Source organism: Hippopotamus amphibius, chromosome 15 (genome assembly GCF_030028045.1).
Source record: "Hippopotamus amphibius kiboko isolate mHipAmp2 chromosome 15, mHipAmp2.hap2, whole genome shotgun sequence".
Taxonomy (NCBI): Eukaryota; Metazoa; Chordata; class Mammalia; order Artiodactyla; family Hippopotamidae; genus Hippopotamus; species Hippopotamus amphibius.
The window spans coordinates 69,299,375-69,326,195 of NC_080200.1; the positions used below are offsets into that span (position 1 = coordinate 69,299,375).

The 26,821-nt window shown below is 67.7% G+C and overlaps 2 protein-coding genes across 2 annotated transcripts; both read right to left on the reverse strand.

Annotated features, from left to right (window-relative positions):
• On the reverse strand, window positions 1-14,084 carry SLC6A19 (solute carrier family 6 member 19). Its single transcript, XM_057708466.1, has 12 exons — window positions 13,883-14,084; window positions 8,649-8,789; window positions 8,098-8,235; window positions 7,213-7,394; window positions 6,724-6,834; window positions 6,337-6,449; window positions 4,341-4,469; window positions 4,076-4,232; window positions 2,257-2,461; window positions 1,984-2,143; window positions 359-521; window positions 1-204 (listed from the first exon to the last, which is right to left on the reverse strand). Exons 1-12 carry the CDS (start codon window positions 14,082-14,084, stop codon window positions 1-3), a joined length of 1,905 nt encoding a protein of 634 aa, XP_057564449.1.
• A 9,468-nt stretch (window positions 14,085-23,552) lies between these two features.
• On the reverse strand, window positions 23,553-24,531 carry LOC130836453 (uncharacterized). Its single transcript, XM_057708468.1, has 4 exons — window positions 24,343-24,531; window positions 24,086-24,258; window positions 23,841-23,919; window positions 23,553-23,729 (listed from the first exon to the last, which is right to left on the reverse strand). The coding sequence occupies exons 1-4, from the start codon at window positions 24,529-24,531 to the stop codon at window positions 23,553-23,555; spliced, it is 618 nt and encodes a 205-aa protein (XP_057564451.1).
• Window positions 24,532-26,821: the final 2,290 nt, after the last annotated feature.

Here is a 26,821-nt window from a genome sequence, read left to right on the forward strand (position 1 = left end):
TCAGGCCTTCAGGTCCCCGTTCACTGAGGCCGTGGACAGCGCGTTGACCAGCCCCTGCCGGTCCCCTGGCCGCTGCACGCGGTTCCTGATGAACTTGTAGATGGCAAAGACGGGGATGATCAAGCAGGGCACCCCGGCCACGATGACCACCACGGCGTACACCCAGCCCGGGTACTTGACGCTCTGGGATTTGGGAAATTCCTCCTGGAGAGAGAATGACCGCGGGGTGAGCGGACCGGGCAGCCAGGGATCCGTCGGGCACAAACGCCCCTCCCCACCGCGATCCTCTCCTGGCCTCAGGGCCGACGGGGGGGGGGGAGCCGCCCGCACACCCCCAGCCCGGAGGCCCGGGGCTCACATAGGCCGGGTTCCACACGTTGTATACCAGCTCCTCGTTGACTTTGATCACGAGGTAGAACAGGAGGATGGCCAGCATGATCAGGGGGCTGACCACGCGCCACGTGACCTGCCAGAAGATGTTGGGCTTGTGGCCAATCATAAACTCGATGTCCTTGTTGAACCTGGAAGCAGAGGCCGAGGGGGCCGTCATTCGTGCACGGTCCCAAGACGACAGAGGGCGGCAGCCTCTCCACGCCTGGACGGACGGTTCCCGTCCTGCGATGCCGTACCCTGACCGGTCAACGTCCTTCTGGGCAAAGACGCGCCTCCCCAAGGAAGACCCCCCGCCGCACAGCAGAAGCCGATCTGGAGCCTCCGGGGCTCCGGCCGTCCCACGGTGCCCCTGCCCAGCTGGGCCTGTGGATTCCCGTCAGAGGCCTCGCCCTCCTGAGCCCTGGGCAGGCACCGACGGAAGGAGGGACCAGAACGTCTGGGGATGGAGGAGGGACGCCGTCTGAGCCCCCCCTCAGCCTCCTTGGCAGGGCAGCGGCCCTGACGTCGGGGAGCCTCACCAGCCCCGCGCCTGTGCCCAGTGCCCCTCCCCAGACGATGTCGTCGCCCGCGGAGATCAGAACGCAGCGGGCAGAGCGTAAATATGAGCCGTGCGGGGCCCGGTGAACAGAGGGTGCCGGTGGGGACGCACAGGCACCCAGGCCCGTCCCCCGCGGGGCTCAGGAGCCCTGTGACGGCGCCCTCCCCGAGGCAGCGGCGTGTGGTAGCGGCCGCGGGCCGGGGTTGGCTTCCGCTGTCCTCCGGCCACCCACAGGTGGAGGCGCTCTTTCAGACGATGTCACATCTGCCACAAGACCAGCATCACGTCTGCGGCAACACCCGCGCGTTTCGGTCTGCGCGCACCCCCCGCCGTCTGCGGACGTTACACACCGCGGGTCTCCCGCGGCGCCCCCAGGCCGACTCCGGCTGTGCGGCTGAGTGGGGCCGCTGCACGTGTGCCCTTGCACACGCGTGCCCTTGCACACGCGTGCCCTTGCACACGCGTGCTCTGGGTGGTGCAGGGCAGCAGTCCCAAGGTGGCCCCCTCGACGGGCTTGTGCCATTTCATGTTGGCGGGTTCTCGCAGACCCTCCTGGAGCTGTGGGGAGGCCCGCTCCCGCTGAGAGCCGGGGGGCTGTCTTCCGGACCCCCCGATCCCCGATGCCCTGGACGGCTGTCCGGGCCGCACTTGCCTGCCTGTCGTGCCCCAAGGAGCCCTCCCCAGACCCCTGTGCAGCCCGAGCCGGAGCAGAACCCCCAGCTCTCTCCCCCGGGGGGTCCTGGGGAAGCCCCGCGACCCACAGCAGACGCCCCGCCGCCGGTGCGCCCGCCCTGGCTTCCCCCAGCGGCCCCGAGACGGTGCTCCCTCCTTCCGCTGCTGGCTGTGCCCGGCCCGGGGCCCGGGGGCACCTGGAAGCTGGAGGGGCACGGGTAGCAGTGCCCCGGGCAGGGATCCCTCGGGGAGCCGGCTCCTCTCCCCGTCACCTCCCGGGGCCAGGCTCCGCCCACACCGCCCGGTGCGGGAAGGGAGGTGCGGGCTCGGTCCTGCGTCTCGGACGGCCGCTAGGGACGGCCCCCGGCCTTCCCTCCTACCTGTCCACGCCGTACACGTAGACGACGGAGAACATCTCGAAGAAGGCGATGACAAGCAGGGGGATGGAGCCCGCGTAGCTGTCCAGCAGGGACAGCCAGTACTGGCCGGAGTTCAGCGTGAAAATGAAGGCGATGAGATACGTCCCCAAGCAGATGAGGCCTGCGGGGCCGAGGGCAGGGCTGCGGTCGCCAGGGCGGAGGGGCCCGGGCTCCACGTCTGCGCCGCGGCCGGCTGCCCGCCTTCCCTGGCCCCGGCCCCACGGCCCCGCCTACCTGTGAGCAGCTCCTTGGGGCACTTCTTGGGGATGATCTTGAGGTCCTGCAGGGGCACGACCACTCCCTCCATGTTCCCGAACATGGAAGACAGGCCCAGACAGAAGAGCATGATGAAGAAGAGCACGGACCAGAGCGGGGCCACGGGCATCTTGGTGATGGCCTCGGTGAAGATGATGAAGGCCAGCCCGGTGCCCTCCACGCCCTGCGGGGCGGGGCGGCCGTGTCACCCAGGCTGCCGCCGAGGCCCCCACGGGCCGGGCCGGCCCCGTCCCTGGACGGCGCTCCACCCGCCAGGCCGGCACCACGCAAGCACGGCTGACGTGGGCCATTTTGGGAAACGACCAGATCATGTTTTTTAGCCTCAAGTGTGTTTTAAAAAGCTGAACCCGTTTCACGACCGGGAATTGGATCACGTCGCCTGGCAGTGGTCAGGGCGCCGTGCGGCCGGACAGACCCACGCAGCAGATGCTCGCAGACCACCGTCCGCTCGCGGATGGGCGCTCCACCACCACCCTGCCCACGGCGGGGGCCAGAGCGCTGAGCCACTTCAGCAGGCCCGAGAGTCCCCAGAACAGACGCCCTGCCCGCGGGGTGGGCGGCACCACGGGCGCGCCCGCAGGTGCGTAATGACCACACTCTGCATGGGGTGGGTGGCCCTGTGCCACCACGTGTGGCCCACGAGGGTCAGGGAGGCCTCGGGCGTTGGTCCCCCCCGGGGTCAGGGGTCCCGGGGGTAGAACCTCCGTAGAGAACCCTTAGCTCGGAGGGACTGACTGAGGAGCCGGCCTCTCCCGCGGGATTCGCGCGAGGCCCGGGATCCCACCAGAAGCCAGGGACCCACGGCAACGGGACGGCATGCACGCGCGTTCCCGGGACACGAGGCCTGGGCCCCAGGCGGAGGCGTGAGCGGCTGAGGGCCGGCGCCACCAGCGGCCTGGTGCCCACACCGCGGAGGAGCCTGTCCGGGGGTCTAACAGCCCGGCGCCCGTGGGGAAACAGAGGCAGGTCAGCGCTGCCCGGGGCTGGGGGCTGGGGGGGCTGGCCCCCCGCTGGCGGGAGCCTCCCGGGGTGCGGGACGGCATAAACTTGCTCCATACATTTACCGGAGCCCTGCAGCTTCGAAAGGAGAACTGACACCTCCATAAGCTTGTTTTTTAAAAAGAAAGGAAATTCAGGCTGTCGGGTCGCTGCCCCTCCCTCCCTCTCACCCGGCGCTCCAGGGCAGAGCCAGGCAGGGAGCACCCTCTGCTCTGTGTCTGCCCCTGGCGGGACTGTGGTGCCGCTGGAGAGACAGGGCAGGCCCTCAAAGCGCCCCACACGCCCTGACGTGTTGGGTGGCCCCAAACAAGGAGATTGCAAAAACAAAATCAGTGAACGCTGCCTCCAAGCAACGGGGCACGAAATGCCGCTAACTGCTGGGGTTGGCGTTCAGAGGGTTTGTGCGTCGGGGGTCGAGGGTGGGGGGCGTTCCCGGCAACGTGCCGGCCACCTGCTGTCAAGTGATTTCAAAAGTAAAGTTATAATGATTCTGACCTTTTTGCAGAAGAAATCAAAGTAAAGATGGACCATGGGGTGCTTCTGTGTGTTTGGCACGAGGCCCTGGGCGCAGTCTTGTCTGTGGGGGGCCCTTGGGTCCCAGCCTGGGCCTCGCGGGGCCTCCACGTGGGGTTTGTGGCCAAGCAGACACGGGTGCCCTGGACCCGGCGCCCAGGACCCCACGGGGCAGGGGACAGGCCTGTCAGGACTGGGCCCCCGGGGGACGCTCAGCAGCCCCCCACGGTGCCCGCTGCCCTGCTGCGCGGCCCAAGGCGCCTACCTCCGAGAGGAAGGTGTTCAGGTCGCAGGTCTGGAACTGGAGCTGCGCGTAGGCCACGGGGTCCGAGGCGTTGCACCGCTGCTGCATCTCAGCGAAGTTCTCCTGCGTCACGTTGCCTTCGGGCAGGTCGAACCCGTTGATGAGCGTCAGGATGTTTCTGGAAAGAGAGCGAGGCTGAGGCCGGCCCTGGGCGGGCTCCTTGGAGGCGGAGGCGGAGGCGAGGGGCGGGGCCGCAGCAGCCGCGGGGCGCCCTCCCGCCACTCACGCGCTGAAGCAGTCGTCGAAGCGCTCCGTGGCGCGGAAGCCGATGATGGAGTAGACCACGGTGGCCGCGTACACGGACGTGAAGCCGTTGATCACGGACACGATGACCGCATCCATCTCGCAGTTGTTGCTGTGGACGGAGCGGTGCCGGTGACCGCAGGCCCAGGGACCAGCCCGCGGCGGCACGGGCGGGACGGTCAGAGCCGAGGCCCGGGCCCGCCCGAGGGGCCGAGCCGCTGCTGGCCGCGGAGCGGGGAGGGGGCTCTTCCTCAGCCCGCCCGAGCGCCAGGTGACGGTCCCCAGCGCTGCTGCAATCTGGTGGCCCCCTGGTGCCCCCCAAGCCCTGGGGACCCCCAGGGCTGGAGCTGGAGACCCCTGTGTTCAAATCCCTGCTCTTCGAGCACCTGCTCTGGGCTCAGGAGGTCACTGGTCAGCCCCACGTGGGCAGGATGGCCAAGACCTTACAGCCCACCAGCCACAGAGGCTTCAAAGAGGCAGCCTGGGCCGGGGGCCCCCCGCTGCCGGGCCTAGACGCCTTCCCTCCCCCTCACGCCCCCTCCCTGCCGCCCCCCCCACGCCCGGCCCCGCCCGTGCCCCCTCCCGCCCACCCCGGGCCCTCACGGCTGAGGACTCCCCACCTCCGCCTGGACACCTGAAGCCTTCTTCAGCCGGCACACGACCCCTGACCTCCCCGCCCTCCCCACCTGCTGAAGACCCCACCCTTCAGACGCTTCCGGCAGGAGTCCCCGGGGAAACGCACGTCAAACCCGAGAGACGCCAGGCCACACCCACCGCGGCGGCCAGAAGCCAGGCATCTGCGGGTGACAGGTGTGGGCGAGGCTGTGGGGGAACCAGGGCTGCCCGCGTGGCCCCGTGGGGGGCTGTGAGGCGGGCGGCTGCGCCGGAGGCCAGCCCCTGGGACAGTCACACCCCGCGCCCTGCAGCCCCGCCGCCGCGCCCCTCGGGGACCGGGACGCAGGCGCTCACGGCACCAGGAGGCGGGAACCGCGCGGGCGCCCGGCGCCCAGGGATGATACGCGGAGCCTGGCGCGGCCCGTCCGCCGGCCACGGGACGACCCGGCCACGGGAGGAAGGAGCGCGGCACGCAGGGCAACGCGGACGCAGCCCGAGGGCCTCCAGCCCAGCGCGGGGAGCCAGGCCCAGGGGACCGAGGCAGGGGGAGGCCTTGTCCGAGAAACGTCCAGAACTGACCGACCCACCGAGGGGGGAGCCGCGGGGCCGCCGGGCTTTCTCTCGGGGGTGGAGGTATTCCGCAATGAGTGTGACGGCTGCGTGACTCTGGGGACGCCCTGAAAGCCACAGGACTGTGGCCTCTGACGGGGCGGGTGGTGTGGCCGCATCGGCACCCTCCGCTCCCCGCCCCCGCCCGCTGGCCCTCACGGCGCCCGCGGCCACCCTCCCCGCCCCGCCCCCCGGCCGTCAGAGCCTCTGCGCGCGGGGCCTCCGCGGCTCTGAGCCCGGGCCAGCCCGGCCCAGGCCCCGCGCCCTCGCCCTGCTCCGTTCCTCCTCCTCCCGGAGCCTCCCCGCGGCCGGCTCGCCCCTGCCCGACGCAGAGCCCAGGCGGGCCCTGGAGCGGCGGGTGGGGGCTCCGCAGGCGCTGGGAGGTGGACGGGCACCCGGGCGTTCCTCTGGAGGCCCCGGGGGGGCCCGGCAGCTTCCGTGTGCGTGTGGGTCTGGGGTGGACTGCGGGGACGCCCACGGGTGCGGTGCCGGGTGCCGAGGGGGCTGCAGGGGCAGCACGGTGTTCGCTGCCGCCAGGGACGAGGCGCAAAGGGGGGGCCGGAGGGTAAGCGGGCCCTGCTCAGGGCACCCGCCCCTGAGAATGGCCCCCAGTCCCGGCGCCCGCGGTCCAGGAGGCCGGGGCCGGCCCCGCCGCGAGCGCGCGTCCCGTGGGGAGACCAGGGCTCCGAGCACCAGGGCGCCTGGTGGAGCGGACAGCCCCGCCGCCCGCGGGACCCTCTGTCCCTCATACTCACTGGACAGAGTTGTAGCTGGAGAAGGAGATGAGGCCCCCGAAGGCCAGCGAGAAGGAGTAGAAGACCTGCGCCCCCGCATCCAGCCAGGTGACCGGGTTGGCCAGCTCCGTGACCTGCGGCCAAAGACCCTCAGCTGTGCGCCACAAGAAGGGGGGCGTGGGAGACCCAGGAGGGGAGCCCGAGGAGGGGAAGGGCGCCCGGAGCCAAGGTGACAGCCAGCCAAGGCCACCGCGTGCCGGTCAGAGGGAAGACGGCCCCAAGGCGGCAGCTGGTGACCCTTTGCCCAGAGCCGCCCACGGCCCTCAGCAGCCCAGCCCATGTCCAGGGACCCCGGGACTGGCCAGGGCCTGTAGAGCCCGGGCCCGTGGGTGGATGGCGCGGACTCACGTTGGGCGTGAACAGGAAGACGATGCCGCTGGTGGCTCCCTTCAGCGTGAGGCCTCGGATCAGGAAGATGGTCAGCACGACGTAGGGCAGCGTGGACGTGATGTACACGGCCTGGGGAGGCGGCAGGTGTGGGACGAAGGGGGTCGGCCGGGGGCGGGGGGGCCCGGCCACGAGGAGGAGGGCTGGCCACACGGGACCCACACGCCCACCTCCGTGCGCCCCGGGCCCCGGCCTCCCTCTCTGGTTTCCATGTCCTGTCGTGACCATGGTTACTGGTTAGCTCCCGCCAATCGGGTGGACATCACAGTCACTCCCGCACGCGGCTTCTTAAGCGTGTGTCTGAGAGCCGTCCGGTCCAGCACTGAGCGTGGGGCGCTGGCCCGGGCGACCAGCAAGGCCGCCTGGACGGGGGGCACGCGGGGGCCGGACCCTCAGAGCTGGCTAAAGGGGCAGCCCCCGGTCCTCCCAGGAGCACCGCAGCCCCCGCACCTTCCCGGTGGTCTCGATGCCGCGGATGGTGCACACGTAGAGCACGCTCCAGGCGCACGTCAGGCAGAGCAGGATCCACCACTGCACGGAGCCCGAGTCGTTGATGGAGGGCGAGATGTTGAGGGTCTCCCGGTACCAGAAGTAGTCCACGGGCGAGCTGTGCGCGCACTCCTCCACGTAGCCTGGCGGGGGGGGGGGGGGCCACGTCTGTGAGGGCCACGGAGAGCGCCCACGGGAGGACACGCGGGCCCAGCTCCCGGGACACGGGTGCCAGGGGCGCCGTGCCCTTGTGCCACGCATACACGTCGTGCGCACACCCGCACAGACACGCAGCAGACCATATGCACACAACATACGTACGTGTGTGTACACACGCACACGTGCAATCGTGTGCACGCGTGCAAACCCTGAAGCAGGCACACGCCAGACTCGCATGAAAACGTACATGCAAACCCACCGCGCGCACACGTGCACACTGGGGCTCGGTGGCCTGCCTTCTCCCCCGCCCACGCCCCCGGCACGTGTAGGCCTACGGGCTGAGCCGGGGGTCGGTACGCTGGGCCCGGCGTTCAGCCGTTCGGGGGGTCACCAGTCCTGGGGGGTCCCGGGCGGCTCTGTGCAACCTCACACACGCGCACCACTCGGACCTCGCCAAGGGGGGCGTGGTCGAAGCCTGGCAGGCCTGCCCCAGCCCCCACGCCCGTCCCCAGGGACGGGGACGCTGCCCTGACCGGTCCCAGCGTGCAGCCAGGGAGGCCACGGGGGCGGGGCCTGCCCCTTTCTGTGCTCTGCGTTTCGCCCCACGTGCATCACAACCGTGCACGTTTTGGGGCCTCGGGGGGAGGCTGCTGGTGGGCCGCCCTCCCCCGGCCCAGCAGGGCTCACCCGTCTGGTTGGCGTTGAGCGGGCACTGGCTCCACGGCAGGGGTTCCTGGAAGGAGTTGAAGAAGTACCACATGACCCAGGCGATGATGGTGTTGTAGTAGAGGCCCACCATGAAGGACACGAACATGGACGCGATGCCTGCGGGGGAGGGGGCAGCGCTGGGGTGGGGGTCACCTCTGGGGGGAGCCTCCTGGCCCACGGCCTGTGAGTGGACGGAGGGGTCCCAGACAGCAGGAGGCCAGCCCCAGCGGTCCTTGTCTCTGCTGGTCCCTGACCTGGGCAGGGAGTGTGGGACCCTGCCTCACCACGTGTCCACCCCTCCCCAGGCCCTGCACGCCTGGGGACTCGGGACGGCCTCTGCTGCCCACTGGCCCCTGGTGCCCACACCCCAGGGGGTTCTCAGGGAGGGTTTGCACAGGCCTCAGGGTGGGGGCCGTGGTGCCCTGGGACCTCCCTCTCCCTGAAACGAAAAGAGAAGGAGAGAGGAGGGGGCGGCGCCTGCGGCCAAGGCGGGACCCCCGCGGGCCCCGGATCGGGGCGCAGACGCGCACCTACGCCCTTGAGGGTCGGGTGGATGGAGCTCCAGACGCCCATGCTCCCCTTCCGCAGCCGCTGCCCGATGGCGAACTCCAGGTGCAGCAGTGGGATGCCCTCCAGGACCAGCAGGATGAGGAACGGGATCATGAAGGCCCCTGGAGCGGGGAGGGCGGCCGCCTGGTCAGGGGGGGCTCGCTGGACGGCAGAGGCCACCTCCGCAGGCGTTTGTCGCAAACAGAAAGGACGTCACCACGGCAACACCCGTGACAGCCGTCGGCATCGCTGGGGGGGGACCAGCGCGTCCGCCGTCCCCGCAGGACGCTGCCCGCCCCGCAGCCCCTGCAGAGCTAGGGACCGTGTCTGCAGGCGGGTGGAGCCTGGGGAGGGGCACGCACCAGGGGGAGCCCCTCGGGGGCTTGGACACACGTAGCTCCCTCGCTCACGGGCAGGGAAGAGCATCACCAGAGGGTCTCAGTCTGAGCCTCAGGGACCCTGCTCTGGGGACGGGGAGGAGCCGGGCGTGGTGTCGGGCAGCTCCGCTCCCTGACGGGCACCAGGGCCCAGCCTGCGCTGACGCGGGGCCCCGTGGACACGTGCCAAGCGCCAATGCAGGACAGGGACGCGGTGAAACCCGCTTTCATGGTGCGCGTGGTCCCTCCAGGCGGGCTCTGCCACCCGGCCTGGTGGGGACGCCCCTCCCCTTCTGCGCCCCTTCCCGCTGCTCTGTCCTCTGCCCCCCCCCCGTGGCGTCACCCGCCGCCCTGGCCTGAGCCGGGCCGGGCCCCCCGGCGGCTCCCATCCCCTGACCCGGGCTCTGGGGAGAACCGCGGAGGCCGTGCGGGTGCACGTGGCCCCGCACCGCGCCAGGCGCAGTCCTGCCGAGACAGCACGATCGTGGTTACCAAAGGTCGTCGGCGTTAGTCAGACGAGGCTCAGGAGCCCGAACGGGGCGATAAGAACGGGGAACACAGTCTTGTCTCAGGACTGCAGCGTGGACTCAGGCCCGGCCTGACAGGCCTCGAGGGCGGGTCCGCCGGACACTGGGCCTGGAGGGCGGGCAGGGAGGGGGCTCCCCGGGTCTGGCAGCCCGGCTCCCCCCTCGGTTCCTGGGCCAATCCCTCGGCCTTTTCTCCTTTCCCTCCTCCGGCTGCCTCTGCGGCGCCCTCGCACTGGGGGGTCAGGCCGCGGGGCCCGGCGGCACCACCTCCTGCCCGTGGGCCGCCACGCCTCGGTCTCCACGCCAGGATGCGGTGGGGCCACGGGCCGCAGGCCCCTCTCCCAACCTGGGGCTCCAGGGACAGGCTTCTTGTGGTGCTGGGGCTGCCGGGGGCGGGGGGCTGAGGGTCAGGAAGCCGGGGCCGGGGAGGGGGGGCGGGGCTGTGACAATGAGGAAAGGCCCAGGAGAGGAAGGCCCACCGGCCGGACCCCCGAGGGCGGGGCGGGGCAGGGCGGGAGCTGCCCCGGGTCTGCGGCTCAGCCGGCCGTGGGCTCCTCTGTCAATGAAGGTAACGTTGAGATAAGATTTGTCTCTCTGATGTTTTCTCAAGAGCTTTGATTTGAAAATCTTTCGGGCAAAACCGACTCCTCCTCTGTGGGTGCAGGCGCAGGGGAGGGACAGGACAGAGGAGGCAAGGCTGCAGGTCTCAGCGAGAGAGGAGAGCCACGTAGGTGCCTGGCGCCCGGTGTGCTTCCAAAGGTCCCCGGAGGGGGAGGCAGCCCCACGGAAGGAGGTGCGGGCGGGGGTTAACACGCCCGGGAGGAGGATAGGCAGTTTCTCTCTCCGAGGAATCAGGAAGCAAGGCGGGGGAGGAGAGAGCGGCCGGAAGAGAGCCTGAGGAGTGGCCCACCTGGGCAGGGAGAGCCCACCTGGCTCAGGTTCGAGGGGGGGGGGGGGGGGGGACCTATCCGCTTCTGAGTCTCCCGGGCGCGCCTCGCTTTGTTTAATCCTGAAGCGTAATCACAAGCCCCCAGTCGGCGTCCAGTAGGAAAGCAAAGTGGAAACCGAGGCTGCCACCCCTCCCCGTAGCGGGGGTTCACCAGGAGATTTGGGGTCGCCCTCATTCCTGTGGGTGGGCCTGAATGGGGAGTGGGCAGCGGATGCCCTAACGGAGGCCCAGCCTCCCCCGGGACACCACCTGCTTCCCCAGATGCCCCTGAACGGGCCACGGGTCCCTCCACCATTTCCCCAAAGGACAGGCGAGGACCGCCGCCCGGCCTCGCCCAGGGCCTCCCCTGCGTCCCCGCCAGCCCTGAGGTCCAGACTCAGTGCCAGCGCCTGGAGGAGCCACGAGGCCGCAGGGGAGCCGGCCCTCGGGCGGGGCTGTGCGGGCAGACCCTGCCCCCCTGCACCCTGTCCACCCTGCTGGCCACCAGGGCTCCGTCCTTTCGGGCCGGCCGTCTGGTCTGTGGGGTCCCAGTCAGCATCCAGCAGAGCGACCACTGGAAAGGCATGCGGTTCCCCCACACCAGGGGACTCCAGGGCTCCAAGGTGCCGCCCGGCGGTCCGAGCAGCTCCCTAGGAGGCCTGGGGCTTGTCCAGGACCTGGAGGTCGTGACCCCAGAAGTGGGACCACCCGGACCCCACACTCCCTAGGCCCCTGCTCAGACCTGCCCCCACGGGAGCACCCAGCCAGGTGCACCCCAGATTCGCTGGGTGGACAGAGGTGGCCGTCGCGGTGGGCGTGGATGGAGCGGGGGTGTGGAGGCCGGTGGCCCAGGCGCCCCGGGGGGGGGGGGCACCTCCTGGATATCCAGGGGGCGCGGGGAGGGAGGGAGGGGGCGCGGGACAGGGAGCTGAACGCACGACTGGCCTCCGGGCCCCGGACCCCTGGCCAGCGTGGAGGACAGCTGGGTGCGCGGCCCGTCCACCCCCTGCATTTACAACCATGGGACGCGGGAAGGAAAGGACGCTGCTGGCCGCGGGGGGGCGGGAGGGGGGCACGAAGGACGCAGGAGGAGATGCCTGAAGTGAGGCCGCCCTGAGACGCGGCCGGGGGAGGCGGAGAGAGACCCCGCTCCCCTACCTCCCCGAGCCCAGAAAAGCAGCAGGCTCTTCCCAGACCCGAGGGAGCTGAAACATCCGCGGCCAGCAAGCGCCTCCGGGGACGGGTGGGGGGCAGGGGCCTGCCCGCGGGGGGCAGCTCCCTCCCCTCCCCGACCCCTGCAAACACAGCCCCGGAGGAGGGGCACCGCCGCGGGCCGGACCAGCCCGCGGGAGGGCAGAGGCGCGGCCGGGTGCGCCCGCCTGCACCCCCTGCTCGGGAGACGCCGGCATCGCCGCCCGCGCCACCCCCACAGCGCACACTCAGGACGCTGCCGCCTGCCCAGCCTAACCCCGGGCCCACGGTCTTCACTGCGCCTTTGTCTGCTTTCTCTATGTACTTGTTTTCCATAACATGAAGTTAAAAATAAAAGAAAAACTCATTTCCTTCTTGAATGACCCAAAGCTCCTGGAAACAATGGGAGACAAATTAAGGTTTCAGCAACGTTCAGCCTCCTGCCCTGATGGGCAGGGCAGCTAGACCTCAAGGGTGGCACGTCCTCCTCAAGCCGCGCAACCTCTCCCCGCCCCCATAGCTGGTGCTGCGGGGGTGGCAGGGGCGGGAACGTCACCCTGGCAGGTCACCGGCCACCTGCCGCCTTGTCCTCAGGGACGGTCCCCCGTGCGTGGGCGACCGGACGCTCAGCTCCGGACCCGTGAGCTGGCCCGGGGGCAGGGGACCGGGCCCGTGGCGGGGGCGGGTGGACGCGGGGCTGGAACGCCCCCCTCACCCAAGCTGAGTCCACGGGGTCTACGGGTGGTTCCCACGCCCCCCAGGCTCCCAGCCGCTGTGCGACTGCACCCCGAAACCCCACTTCCACGAGGAGTTCTTCCCAGTCGAGGGCCTGGGCTCTCTGGGAGTCTGAGGGCTTGGTTTCTGCTCCAGCCAATCGCACTGGAGACCTGGAAGGTGCTTCCAGCGTGCTCCTCCCGGGCGTCCCTCCCCGGCTCTGGGGTCCCAGCCCGCTCTTCTCGGGGAGAAGCACCTGGCCTCGGCCCACAAAGCCGGCCCGGGGCCCCGCACGCAGGGGGAGCAGCCAGCCCCTCCTCCCTGTCCACCTGTGCTGAGCTAAGCAGGTGCGAGGACGCAGCAGGCGGGCGAGATTCGGGGGGGGGGGGGGGTGGCCCGGCCTCACGGAGGCAGCTGAGAGCCTGGAACACACAGGCTGGACTCAGGCTGGGGACCCCCGACCTCGTGGGCTCCCCGGGGTCCCCACCACAGGGAGAAGCGCAGGCTGGACCAGGGGCTCAGATGACACACCCTCTCAGACACTCGGGCAATTCAGGGGGGTCGCTGCGAGGACCCAGGAGGGCCACCTCCACATCTGCTTGTCTCGAGGACACTGGTGTCACAAAGCCCGGGAGAGCCTGCAGTGTCCTCAGCGTTAGACCTGACTCACAGCACTGGAGAGCACTCAGAGCCCACAGAACCGGGAGCATCCCCAGAGCATCCGGCCGGCCAGCTCTCGGAGCCCGTCTGTCCAGCGAGCACCGCCCCTGCCCCGGACCTCCTCCCCGGGCCCAGGTCCTCTGCCCCAGGCCAGCGTGGCGGCCAGAGGGGACCACGGTGTGACCTCTATGCCTGCAGCTGTGGACACCAGGAGGATGGGGGGAGGGACGGGGCCACGGGGACCCAGATCCAGAACCTGGTGGGGATGGGCGCCTGGGCCCCGGGGGAGGAGACCCCTGGTCTCCAGGCCAGGCCCCCGGAATCCTCTGGCAGCAGGAGGGGGGAAGAGGGCTCCCGCCCCGGGCCTGGGTGCACCTAGGCCTCTCCACGGGTCAGCTGCTCTCAGCCCGGCCCCTCCTCTGTCCGTCGGCGAGGGAGGCATCGGGCGAGGCTGGGATGCAGGAGACACACAGGGAGGGCTCACCCGGTGCCTGCATGGTGGACGCACCGAGCGCGGGCCTCCCTGCCCCACAGGCCGGCACCTTCCATGCTCAGAGGAGGGGGCTCCCCCTGAGGAGTGGCCGGCTCCTCTCTGACCCCCACGCCCAGGTCAGCCCAGGTGTGGGAACGGGGCAGGGCTCCTGGGTCCTGGAGCGCGGGGCCACCCCCGCGAGCAGGCCCTGGACGTGCGGGCCGGGGCACCAGGGGCGGAGGGGCTGCGGGCGCCCCTGCCGGCCCTGCCCGCGGCCGCCCGCCCGCCCTCCAGCCGCGCGCCCCAAGGTGGGGCCCGGGGCGCGGCCCGCCCGCCGCCCGCCTACCTCCGCCGTGGCTCTGGCACAGGTAGGGGAAGCGCCACACGTTGCCCAGGCCCACGCAGAAGCCCACGCAGGTGAGCATGTACTGTGCCTTGTTGTCCCACTTGGGCCGGGAGCTGCTCTCCTCCTTCTCGATGCTGTCCAGCGCGCCCAGCGACGGGATCCGGGCCTCCAGGCCGCGGTTGGGCAGTGCCAGCCTCACCATGGCGGGTCCGGGCAGGTCCCTCGAGCGCGGCCGGAGCGGAGGGCGCGTGGCCGCGGGCCGGAGCCCCAGCACTTTATAGGGAACCTTTGGCACCTCACCCCGAGCACCTGGGCCGAGAGGAGGCGTCAGCAGATCTGGAGGGCGAGTCCGCCAGACAGTTAATGCCTTATCGGCAGAGGCGCCCGGACCCACCGCTGCCCCTCGGCGCTGCCGGCCCCTCCCCCTGCGCAGACGCCGGCGCAGAGGCTCCGGGGAGCCTCGCCCACCCCACCCTCCACAGCGGCACCGCCGCCGGGCTGCCCGGGAGGAGGGACCCGACGGTAGGGTGGCCGCCTGGCTCTGCCGGACACGGGGTCTCCCCAGACCCTCGGCGCCCCCGCCCGCCCGCCACACCCCGCCCGCGGAGCCAGGGGAGGGGCCTCTCTCCGCAGCTCTCTCTGCCCGGGGGTGGACGCGGGCAGCCCCGACCCCTGCCGGCTGCAGCGCCAGGTCCTGGGAGCAGCCCACGGCCCCGTCCACACCCGGCTCAGAGCCGCCCGCCCCTCACCCCCGCGCCGGGGAGAGCGAGAGGACCCCCAGCGTGGGCGCCCGGAGCCGCTGCAGGTGGGGGCCTCCAGGCCGGGCCCTCGTCCCTGGGGGCGCTCCCGGGGGCTCAGGGCCTCCTCCCTGCTGTCGCCCAGCCCCCACCCCCGGGGGCGTGGCCTTCCTTCCTCTCACCGGTTGCTGGAGCTGGGCACCGGCGGAGCAGCCACGGGAGACGGGGTCCCTGCCCCCCAGAGGGGCGTGGTCAGGTGGGGAGACACGGGGCGGCAGCGGTGCGTCCAGAGATGGACAGGCGGTGACCTCGGGGGGCGCGGGATGGTGGCCCAGGCTGGCCTCTAGGCTGGGGGCGCAAGAGGAGGACCCTACGGGGTTACATCTAAGCCGACACTGAGGCAGCTCTGTCTGCCCTCCCCACCCCCGCCCCCGCCGCCAGCTGATATTTGAGGATTCCCTGGGGAGGGTGGGCGGGGGTCACTCAGGGAGGAGGCCTCGGGACCCTGACCTTTGACCCCAGGGTGGGGGGGTCTACGGAGGGTGGAGGCCGGAAGAAGGAGATCAGGTGTGCTTTCAGGGACATCTGGCTCCTGAGACAGACAGACTGGAGGGCTGGGCCGGCGGTGGGGGCCCCCGCAGAGAGAGAGACACACACGCACACGCACATGCACACGCGCACGCACACACACACGCGCGCGCACACACACACACACACACACACACACGGATGGAGGGACAGAGACAGAGACACAGAGACAGGGGGGTCTTCCCCAGCCTCTGTGGGCCCCCGCTTCCGCCCCCCGCCCAGCCCCCGGCACCCCCTCCTGCTGTAACCCTCCACCAGCTCCGGCGTCTCTAGGGGCAGAGGTTTCCGGACCTGCAGGTCCTCCCTGCCCTGAGGGTCCGTGACCTCTCCCCTCACCCCCCACTGCCGCTGGGGCCCCTCCTGCTCCTCCCCGCACGGCTGCGGTCCCGGCGCCCGGGGCCGCCCACCCCCTTCAGGCAGGTGCGGTGGCCCTGCTCCCCACAGCATCCTCTGCTTTAACAGGATGTGCGGTTGACTCAGTCCTTGGCAACAGCTTGGTCCTCCTTTCCCGGCTCCACTCCCTCTCCCGTCCCCTCGCTCACCTTCGCCCCAGCGTTTCACTAGCAAACCCACACTAGCCCAGGAAGGAACACCGGGGAGTGTACACCGGGAAGGCTCTCCTTCTCTCCAGGCTGGCGAACCTGAGGGACTCACCTCCTACCGGAAACGTCAGGGTCCGTGCCTGATTCTCACTTCACCTCACATCTTGAGAGTGTTCCTTTTGTTCAACTAAAAATCCTAAGCTAAATTTAGATTCTTCTTTATTGTATTTATTAACTCTGTAAATTTTCTTTCTGGCGTCATTGCTGTGACTTATCGCAGGGACTTTCCGGGACGCGGCATGTCTCTGCTGGTTTGGAGTCCCCGTTACAGATGTTGCTGTGATAAACATATGTGAACACACGGTTTTTGTTACGGGTCAGCAGGCGGGTGAATTTGCGTAAAGCGGTCACATCCACTTAACAATCACCCAGGTCAAGAGACAGAGCATCCCGGACCCCCGAGGCCCTGCTCCCTCCCAGCGTCGTCCGTCCGACCATCTGTCCACCTGAGTTCTGGAAGCACAGCTGGGCTCGCTGCTCCCAAGGGGGGCTGCGGCTTCCCAGGCTCAGCGAGGTCCCTGTGTCCTTCCCGCCATCACCTCCATCTCCCTGGCGGGAAGTGCTCGGTCCGTCCATCTGTCCTGCTGCGGGACAGCGTCCGGGTTGCGCCATTGCCACGAGCGCCACTCTGAAGCCCCTCCTCGCCTCCTCGCGTGCCAGAGGGGACGGTACCCGGGCGTGCTCAGGCCCAACCTGAGAAGATGCTGCCAAACCGCCTCCCAGAGGACTGAGCCAGTGACCCGCCGGCCGCCGGGATGCTCCTCACAGCCGCCTGTCACCGGCCTCGCACCTCGCGGCCACGGTGACCCGCCAAAGGCAGCGCGTGGTGGCTTTAACCGGCATTCCCCCGGGCCTGTGACACTGCTGTCCTCCCGTGAAACCCATTCAGCCATCCTTTGCTGTCCCAGCCCGCTGACCTCCAGGACAGGGCCATGCACGTCCCAGGCCTCTTCCGCCCGGCCACCGGCCTCCCACCCTCTGACCTCCCCCCCCACAGGGTGTCTTTTGAGGAGAAGCCGCTCCCATTACAATGGTGTCAGTCAGCTCTCCTTGGAAAGACCTTTGCCCACCACTAGGTCCCAAAGACACCCTCTCACGTACAATCCAGAAGTTTTCATGTTTTCCTTATACCTTTCAGTCAATGATCCTCTGGGAATTGTCACATGTCGTGTGAGGGCAGCTGTCCTTCTTGGTGGGGGTGGGGTGGGCGCATATGTCCAAACAGCCGGGCACCATGAACCCAACCGTCCCCCTTCTCACTCCCTGCAGAGCGGCCGTTGCCGTGACTGTCGGTGCCTGCGGTCTGTTTCCTCACTTCCCGCCCTGGCCCTTGAACCTTTTTGTCCACCCTCTTCTCCTGGGCACTCAGCCTTCATTCCTGAAGCGGTATGACAGGCCTTCTCTCTTCCACCGTATTCTTCAAGGACGCACACCTTGTGGGATAAGCTTGTAAGTCCCACAGAAAACCTGCTGGGATTCTGACTCAAGGGCCTTCCACCGGTAGATCAATTTACACGGGGTGTTAACAATATGGGGTCTTCAAACCACAAACGTGGGACATCCCTCCATTCACGTACGCCTTTTTCTCAGTGATGTCGTATGACTGTCTTGTTTGGCCACGCCATGTGGCTTGCGAGATCTTAGTTCCCTGACCAGCGCTTGAACCTGCACCCTCAGCGGGGCAAGTGCAGAGTCCTCACCTCCGGACCGCCAGGGAAGTCCCTGTTTCATAGTTTTGTGCGTGGAGGTCTTGGGGCTCTTTCGTCACCTTTATTCTTGTTTGACACGTCTGAACACGCCTGTGAGTAATGCTTGTTCTTACTGCTTACCTTCTCCTCGTGCAGTGCTGGCGCCCAGGGCAGCACAGCTTTCATATCAAACTCTTTCTCGGACATGTTTCACCGTTGCTTTTAAAAGATATTCTCAATAAATTCTTTTTACATTGATTTATTTGGCCGCGCCAAGTCTTAGCTGCGGCAGGTGGGATCTAGTTCCCCGACTGTGGATCGAACCCGGGGCCCTGCAGTTGGGAGTGTGGAGTCTTAGCGGCTGGACCCCTGGGAAGTGCCATCCGTACAAAATTATGCCAACTGAAAATGACAGTCTTCATGAACCCTTTCCCATCCTTTTACCTTTCCCTCCTCTGCTTTCGTCACCTCAGCACATCGCGTCCAGCACTGCACACAGCTGGGAACGGGAGCACCCACCTCCTTTCCCATCCAGGGAGAAGTTTTCGGTGTTTTCCCACTGGAACCGTCAAGTACAGCGAAGATCTTTGTACAGACTCTTGTCGGATTAAGGAATCTGCCTTCTATTCTGAGTGTCCTCAGAGGCCCTTTTATTTTGCTGTCACAGCTTTACCGAGATGTAATTATCACAAAGCACAGTTCACTCCCATTTTTGTACCGTCACAGCGCTGTGCAACCATCCCTACAGCGGGGTCAGAGTGTCCGTCGCCCCCAAAAGAACCGGGCCTTCAGCGAGGCCCTCGCCACCCTTGAGGGGTCTCTTTTGTTTTAACTGTTGATTATAAACTCCTCCTCCTTTGTTCTCTTAATGTGGTGAATACACAGCTTGATTTTTAACTTGAAGCACGCTTACATTCCTGGAATAATCCCAAATTCTCCATATCCCATAATTATTTACACCCCTGGGTTCAGTCTGCCACAAGTTAACCTGGTGTTTGTACAGCTATGTTCCTCTGACCGTAGGCGTCAACCCAGAACCCCAGTTGTTTCTTCGGGGTCATCCAGGAGGGGGTCCTGGGGCTGCGGCAACTCCCGGGCAGGCGTGGACATTAGCGGCTCCACCCCTGCCGACAGGAAGGCAGCGCAGTCCACGCGACGCTTTCACTAGCCAGCGGGACTCTTCGTTTTAATCTTTGCTAATTCATAAGTTTTTAAAATGTAGTTGAAATAGACCAGATGGTTTGTTGAAGCCTTTATAAAGTGGGTTCCATCCTTGATCAATTTTTGTTTTTTCTATTAGATTTTATCTCAGTAGGGCTGGCAGGCAGCTTTGTATTTTTCTCACATGGGTGTTAAGGGGACGCCCCACCCTTCAAATCCTCGGAAAATAAGCCGAGCCGGGTGGTCTCCCTGTGCCGGGCAGGATGGGGCCTGAGCCCGGGACAGCAGGGCCGCGGAGGGTGTGGCTTCTGCGTGAGCCCTGTCCTCGCGGCAGGTGGGGGGCCGCGCAGTCTCCTGGCCCTCCCGTCGCCGCTCACCTGTGCCTCTTGGCGCTGCTGCGTCCTCACGGGGGAGCCTGGTTCCAAGGCCCGAGTTACTGAGTCGCGGCCTCGGGGCTCACGGGACCTTGGATGCGTCCCGCTTCCGTGCCCCTCCCCGCCCCCCCCATCCCCACCCCCACTGGATGCACTGACTTCCGGGCGGAGTGGAACCCACAGGGTTAGCGCCAGCCCCCCACCGAGAGCCTGTCTGGCCTTTATCTGTGCCTGCTCTGCCCTTGCCTTCTCCCGGGGAGGAGGGTGCAGAGCGCGTCTCTGCAGGAGGAAGAGGGAGAGACCGAGGCAGGGCAGAGACACGGGCAGAGACGGGGCAGAGACGGGGCAGAGACACGGGCAGAGACACGGGCAGAGACGGGGCAGAGACATGGGCAGAGACGGGGCAGAGACACGGGCAGAGACACGGGGAGAGACACGGGGAGAGACGGGGCAGAGACGGGGCAGAGACACGGGCAGAGACACGGGGAGAGACGGGGCAGAGACACGGGCAGAGACGGGGCAGAGACATGGGCAGAGACACGGGCAGAGACAGGGCAGAGACGGGGCAGAGACGGGGCAGAGACACGGGCAGAGACAGGGCAGAGACACGGGCAGAGACACGGGCAGAGACGGGCAGACACACGTGCAGAGACGGGGCAGAGACACGGGCAGAGACGGGGCAGAGACACGGGCAGAGACACAGGCAGAGACACGGGCAGAGACGGGGCAGAGACACGGGCAGAGACGGGGCAGAGACACGGCAGAGACGGGGCAGAGACATGGGCAGAGACGGGGCAGAGAAACGGGCAGAGACACGGGCAGAGACAGGGCAGAGACACGGGCAGAGACGGGGCAGAGACACGGGCAGAGACACGGGGAGAGACGGGGCAGAGACATGGGCAGAGATGGGGCAGAGAAACGGGCAGAGACACGGGCAGAGACAGGGCAGAGACACGGCAGAGACGGGGCAGAGACACGGGCAGAGACGGGGCAGAGACACGGTCAGAGACGGGCAGACACACGTGCAGAGACGGGGCAGAGACACGGGCAGAGACGGGGCAGAGACACGGGCAGAGACGGGGCAGAGACACGGGCAGAGACGGGGCAGAGACGGGGCAGAGACACGGGCAGAGACGGGGCAGAGACACGGTCAGAGACGGGCAGACACACGTGCAGAGACGGGGCAGAGACACGGGCAGAGACGGGGCAGAGACACGTGCAGAGACGGGGCAGAGACACGGGCAGAGACGGGGCAGAGACACGGCAGAGACGGGGCAGAGACACGGGCAGAGACACGGGCAGAGACGGGGCAGAGACGGGGCAGAGACATGACAGAGACATGGGCAGAGACACGGGGAGAGACGGGCAGACACACGTGCAGAGACGGGGCAGAGACACGGGCACAGGCGGGGTGGGGACGGAAGGAGCCGCCGGCAGCCCCGCGCCCCTCCCGGGAGGCTCGAGCAGGGGCGGGCTGGGCTCCCGGGCTCAGCCTCGCAGCGGGAGGCCAGAGTCCCCCGAGTCCCGTTCCCACCCATCTGTTTACTGCTGGGTTATCTAGAGAACAGGTTGTTACCAACCTAGAGCCCCGAGGAAACAACCCCAGATAAGCAGGGCTGGGATGCTGCGTGATTCCGCCTTTGTTGTGAGGACCGCGGCCCTCGGAGCCCAGCGGGGCGCGGGGCGGGAGCGGGGGCGGCCTGGCGGCCTGGGGAGGGGAACCCCCCGGCAGCCCGGGTGCAGGGCACAGAGCCCTCCGACTTATTCTGCGAGGCTGGAAAAGGCAGACAAGGCATCAGCTAAAGAGTCCAAAAGAGTGTTGTCAGGGCCATGGTCATATGCGCACATTTGTATGTGTATAACTTGTGATTATAACAGTAACATTGTTGCAATGGAATTGCGCAATGTAATTTGGAAAATGCAGGACACATCCAAGACATGGGTAAAAAGCACCATGATTTCTCCGTTCACGGATGGTTGTAAAAAGCGAATCTAGCCTTTTTCTTCTGACACGTGTGTGTGTATATAAGTGCATATGCACACGTATGACACGTATGCACTGATATATACTCAGCCCGTATCCTTTTGCACTTTCCAGTTAATGTACTGTGCTCTCCCACGCTGTGAAACACAGGCTGCCCCTACCCCCGCGTAGGCACAGGTTAGAATCTTATTACCCCTTTTCCTGCTGTCGGGCAGTTCTCTGGGTCCAGATCCTAGTTATCGTTAATTTTGCTGCAATAAACATCTTTGTTCAAAAACCTTCCCCCCACCCCCATCTTGAGCTCCTGGGATAGATCGTTCTAGAAGTGACTTGTTAGGTGGAAGGATATGAAAATGGCTTTCTGGAAAACCTCAACACAGGAGCGTGGATTTCACCTGCCCCTTGAAACACCGGGGATCATTTTGACATTTGCCAATTTAAGTAGGAGATGGTATCTCACCATCTCCCTCTGTGTGCCTGAGTTCTGGCTGTATGAACACTTTGCATGCCTCTTAGCCGTTTGTAGGTTTTCATTATGTTAACCTAAACCAGTCAATAGCCAGTTATTTTTACCAGTAACACAGGTTTACTCAGGGGCAGCAAAGAACTGCCGTCCTGGCCAGGCAGTGAGCCGGGGCGAGTCAGCGCCCAGAGGAGAGGACCTGCTCTTCCAGGGAGCAGGGGAGGCGGGGGGGGGGGGGGGGGGGGGGGGGCCGAGGCGCACAGAGAGCCCTTCCGAGGAAACGGGGGCTGTCCGTCGGCGGAGCTGTTGCCGGCGACGGGGAGGGGATCTTTCCTGCTCCTGCTGGTGACAGTGGAGTGGCATCACTTCCCGCGGGAATGCCGGGCGCTCACGTCCTGCGGGTGTCTGTGCGCACTGGCTTCCCACCTCCCTGCTCTCCCAGGGTCCCTCCGATGGCTCCCCCCCCCGCCTGTCCCCCCACCAGGGACAAGGGCTTCCCCCGCCCCTCCTAGCGGCTGTGCCGCCTTCCACCCGGGGGGCTGCGGGACCCCGCGCGGGTCCGGCCGGGGACGGAGGGGATGGTCGGTGACAGCCCCGTCCGCAGATGAGGAGGCCCCAGCCCTGCCCTCTGCAGCCCAGCAGGAGGGGCAGACCCTGGGCGCAGGGGTCCGGGGGTCCCCGGCGCGCGTGTGTGAGAGGATTCTCACGCCCATCCACGTGACCCCAGTGTCTTGGAAGCGGGAGGGCTGGCCCGCCCTCCCCCGCTGCGTGTACGAGCGGGGAGGGGGAGGGGCCGGGCGGCGCCCACGGTCACTGCCCCCCGGCCCCGCTGAGGTCAGATCAGCGTTCCTCATCTGGATTAACCATCAACCTGAGGGAGCCATGGCTCAGCCAGTACTTTTCCAGGAGGCCCGGCACCCCCGCCCCCCCCGCCCCGTGTCCTGGGGAAACCCTGCGCGGGGGGCGGTCCGGGAACCCCGCCCTTGCGCCTGGGGCCCCTTCGGGGGTGGCCCCGCGACCCCCCACGGCACCCCCACTCCCACAGTCCAGGTCCCTTCTCCCCAGATGTTCCGGCGGCTCGGCGCTCCTCCAGCCCCGCCCCCGCCCACCCCAGACCCGTCCTTCAGGCCCCTGCACCTGCCCCACCCCCCAAAATCAGCCCCTTCCTGCATCCCAGCTCCCCCGGGATGCTCAGGGCCCTTTCCCGGCCCCGCAGAAAGAGCTCCGCAGACCCAGCCCTGGGGCTGCCCACCCCACACCCCCTTCTTCCTGGGGGCCCCGGGGTGGGGGTGGGGCAGGGCTCCTGTGTCCGCACCTGGGGAGACCTGAGGAGCAGAGATGGCACAGAGCAGCTGCAGGGGCGGGTGTGCCCTGGGGGGGTGCCCAGGTCCAGGGCCGCCTCGGAGGCCCCTGCGGCGCCCTCGGGGCCGGAGCCCCGTTGCTGGCGGCCCAGGCAGCGGCATGTGAGCGGGAACAGCCATTCGGGGGACATCGGGCTCGAGGCCCATCGTTGACCTTTGAAGGGCAGCGTGGGGCCCTGGGGCAGCCGCACCTCAAAACAGGCGCTCAGGAGGGAATGTAGTTTGAGGGGAACATTTTTATCATGAGAACGAGATCCGAGGTTCACCCAAAACAACCATTTTGGGACCGTTTCTGCACGACCCCGGGACTCCCTGGGCGCCAGGGCCCAAGACAGTCCCCACGGGGAGCCGCGCTGACCGCGGGCCAGCATGGCCGGTTCACGGCTCTCCCGTGGGGACCCGCTGGGGTTCCCGTGGCCTCTGTAACAGGTGGGCACCGCCAAGCAAAGGGGGGTGTTTGTGGGGCTACACGTGCCAGTAGATCTGGCGGTGCCTCACGGACCCAGCCTTCAACACAGCGGCCCCGCCCGGGCAGAGGGCCCCATCCTGAGCGGCTACTACGTGCAGGACCGTTCAAGGCAGGCCACGGCGGGGCAGGAGTGGAGAGGAGCAGGGCGAGGACCCCAGGGCCCCCACGCGCAAAGATGACCAAGGGAGTCCAGGTCCGAGCTGGGCTGGAGAGGCGGGCGGGCATCGGGCCGGCAGGGTGGGCTCAGCACGGAGAGTCCCCCGAGCCAGGCAGGTTGGGGGGACCCCCGGAGTCCCTGGCGCCAAGATAATGCTGGCTGCGAGGGGTGTACGTGGAGAGGGCAGGGGCGGCCCTGCCGGGCACGGAGCACCCGGGGCCCAGCAGGGGCTGGGGTGGCCTGGATGGGCCCACCCGGCGTCGCTGGGAGGGACACAGGAGGGGGGCTGCAAGGACGTCACCCCCGAGGGCCAGCCCCGCCTAAGGTGGGGGAGGTGACCACTGCCGGGCCACTGCAGCCACTGGACCACAGACCTGCGGGCCTCCGGGCGGGAGCCGGGCAGGCCCCGGGGAGGCCCACGGGGAGAAGCCAAGAGCGGGTCTTGAGAGACAACTGGGTGAAAAGAGTGAGACAGAGGAGGACGTCGGAGCAGATCACTTTCATAACTTACACCACACACATTCTGCAAGAATTCATGCAAAGAAAAGTTAGTTCCTTCGGAAGAGTCACCCGGGCAGGGAAGGAGAGCTGGAGGTCAGCCCAGGGGTGGTCAGCTCACCTGCGCCCAGGCTGCCTCGGGCTGGGGGAGGGGCTGGGGGAGCGGCACAGAACGGGGCCCTGGGACCTGGACTCCAGCCCCGAGCCTCGGGCGGGCGGGCAGGAGACACCAGGCTGGACCTCAGGGGCGCGGGCACCGCTGAAAGCCTCAGGCGGGGGAAGGGAAGGGCCCGCCTGAGAGTCAGAGGCCCCCCCGGAGAGAACTCAGGGAATTTGGAGGTGGCGCTGGGGAGAAGGTTCTAGGGCAGGAGGACTAGCGAGGGCCGGGGCGAGGCCGGGGTCGCGGTGAGCGCAGCTGGCGGGGCCGTGGCCCGAGAGCCCGGGGTGCCGGGAGCCGCCCCGCGTGCGCGGGGCCGCAGGGTCTGCCGGGGCCCGGCGGGGGGCGGATGCGACACAGGCTCGGGGTGTGGTCTGGGCTGGCGGCCAGGGTTCGGAGGGCAAGGTCATGGGGTGGGCAGTGTCTGAGTCAGCTCTGAACACGTGAGAGACTGGCAAAGTGTCAAGGAGGGTGGGGAGCCCGACCAGAGTCTTCAGAGGAGGGACAGGTCGGAGGTCAGAGGTCGGAGGAAGGAGGAGGGGCCGCGCGGGCTGGGGTTTGGGAGAGGCAGGGCCAGAGCCGGCCGGGGAGCAGCGCGCACCCTCCGCCCGGAGGTCCGCAGGCCGGGAGAGCGACCGCCTCCCAGGAAACCCTTGCACGTCCTCAGCGCGCCTGCGCGCCGACGGGCTCCGCCTCGCTCTGGGGTCGGGAGCCCCGCCCCTCCCCACACGCGCTCCGCACCCGGGGGCAGAAGCCAGACCCCCTCCCCGCCCTCCCCGCCGTGACCCGGGGACAGATGTGGCCTGCCCCCCGCCCCTGGCCCCGGGACTCTGCCTGGGGCAGCCCCCACGCCCCGCCCCTCTGGTTCCCTTTGGCCCAGGTGAGGACCCCCTCTTACCCGCCAACCCCAGCTCAGAGCGCCCGGGCCTCTGCCAGCCCAAAGGGCCAGACTGGGCGCTCCAGGAAGACAGTCCAGGAGGGACCCCCTGGGGTCCACCTGGCCCCCTCCCCGCACGCCTGTCTGCAGTGCTGACAGGACAAGCCTGGCCCCTTTGCAGAGATGGTCCCCCCCAGGCCTCCGTGTGCAGGGGAAGGTGTGCAGGGCTGGGAGCCAGAGGCCGGGCACCGGGTGGGGGTCCAGCAGAGGGACCGAGGGGGAGCGCTGGGGAGGACGTGGACCCTCCTCCTGGGGGGGGGGGGGTCTCGAGGGAGACTGAGCTGCAAGCCAGCTGCATGGGGGGGATGCCCAGGAGAGGAGCCAGGTCACCTTCGTGGGGGCCGCGCTGTGGAGCAGGGGTGGGGCCTGTGCCCTCAGTCTCCCCACACCCAGGGCCCCAGGGGGAATGCAGGCCGCCCCCCGCACCCTCCAGGGGCATCCCCCTCCCAGAGGCGCCCACGGCGGCCGCCTGGATGCCAACGTGCCTGCCCGGTGTCCGGGTGCTGCGGGGGGGGCGTCCCTCTGCTGGACCTCAGGCACGTGGCCCGACCTAGACACCCACCTCTCCCCGCAGCCCTCCCTCTCAGGACAGGGGGTCCTGACCCCTCAACGACCGCTGACCCCTCTGTGGGCACAGACCGTCCACCCTTCCCCCCGGCCCACCTTGCAGCTCCCTCCAGGCCCCCAACCCCCGCCGTGTCCTCTCCCTTCCGTCTGGGGACAAGTGCCCAGGCACCCCTCTTCCTCCGTCCCTTCTGTCCCCCGGGACTCCATCACCGCCCTGCACAGAGGCCAAGCCGGTGGCCGGGTTCCCAGCTTGGCCAGCCTCCGGCGCCCCCCACCAGCTCTGGATCCCACTCGCTTCCCAGGCTTTGGGGGGCCGCGTGCAGGGAAGGAGTGGGGGCGGAGCCTCTGCCCTCCCCGCCCGGGTGGAGGTGCTAAGCTAATTCTGGGTCTGGGGAGGGCCATGGTTGTCCTGACGCTGCGGTGGGCTGCTCCTCTGCTCCACAGAGACCTGCAGAGCTCCCCTACGCGCGGCCAGCAGGTGTGGTGGAAGCTGACACGGCGTTCGCTGGACAAACAACGGAACGGATGAAGGGAGGGAGGGGTGACGGGGTGAAGGGAGGGAGGGTGCCGGGGCAGCAGGGCTGTGCCCCACACAGCCCCACACTGCAGGGCGGGGACGGGGGCTGCTAGGGTCCCAGCGGACCGGTGCAGACAGGGACAGGCAGAAGAGCCTGGGACCCAGAGGAAGCAGAGACGTGGCTGGTGCCTGGTGCCTGGTGCCCAGGAGGAGGAGGGGTGTGGGCATGGAGGGTGGGGTGGAGGGGCCGTGAGCAGGGAGGAGGTCCCTTCCCCGCTGGGCGTCCCCCCAGCCACAGTACCACTGTGAGGTGGTGTGACAGCTTCTGACTGACTCTGGTTTCACATGTATCCGGGGAGAAGTGGGCCATTCTTAAAAATAAATATAACATTTTTCCTAAATATGAAGTATCATAGTTTCGTGTGGAAACGTGGGACGTGGAGAAAGAGGCTATTGGGAGATAGAATAATGAGATATTTGTTTGTTTGTTTGTTTGTTTTTGGCCACACCGCGCAGCATGTGGGATCTTAGTTCCCTGACCAGGGATGGACCCCGTGCCCCCAGCAGTGGAAGCGCGGAGTCTCAACCACTGGACCGCCAGGGACGTCCCAAGATATTTAGAAGCTGGAAGAAACAACAGTGCCGGGCACCAGGTAGTCAGACCCGATGACTCACGGTC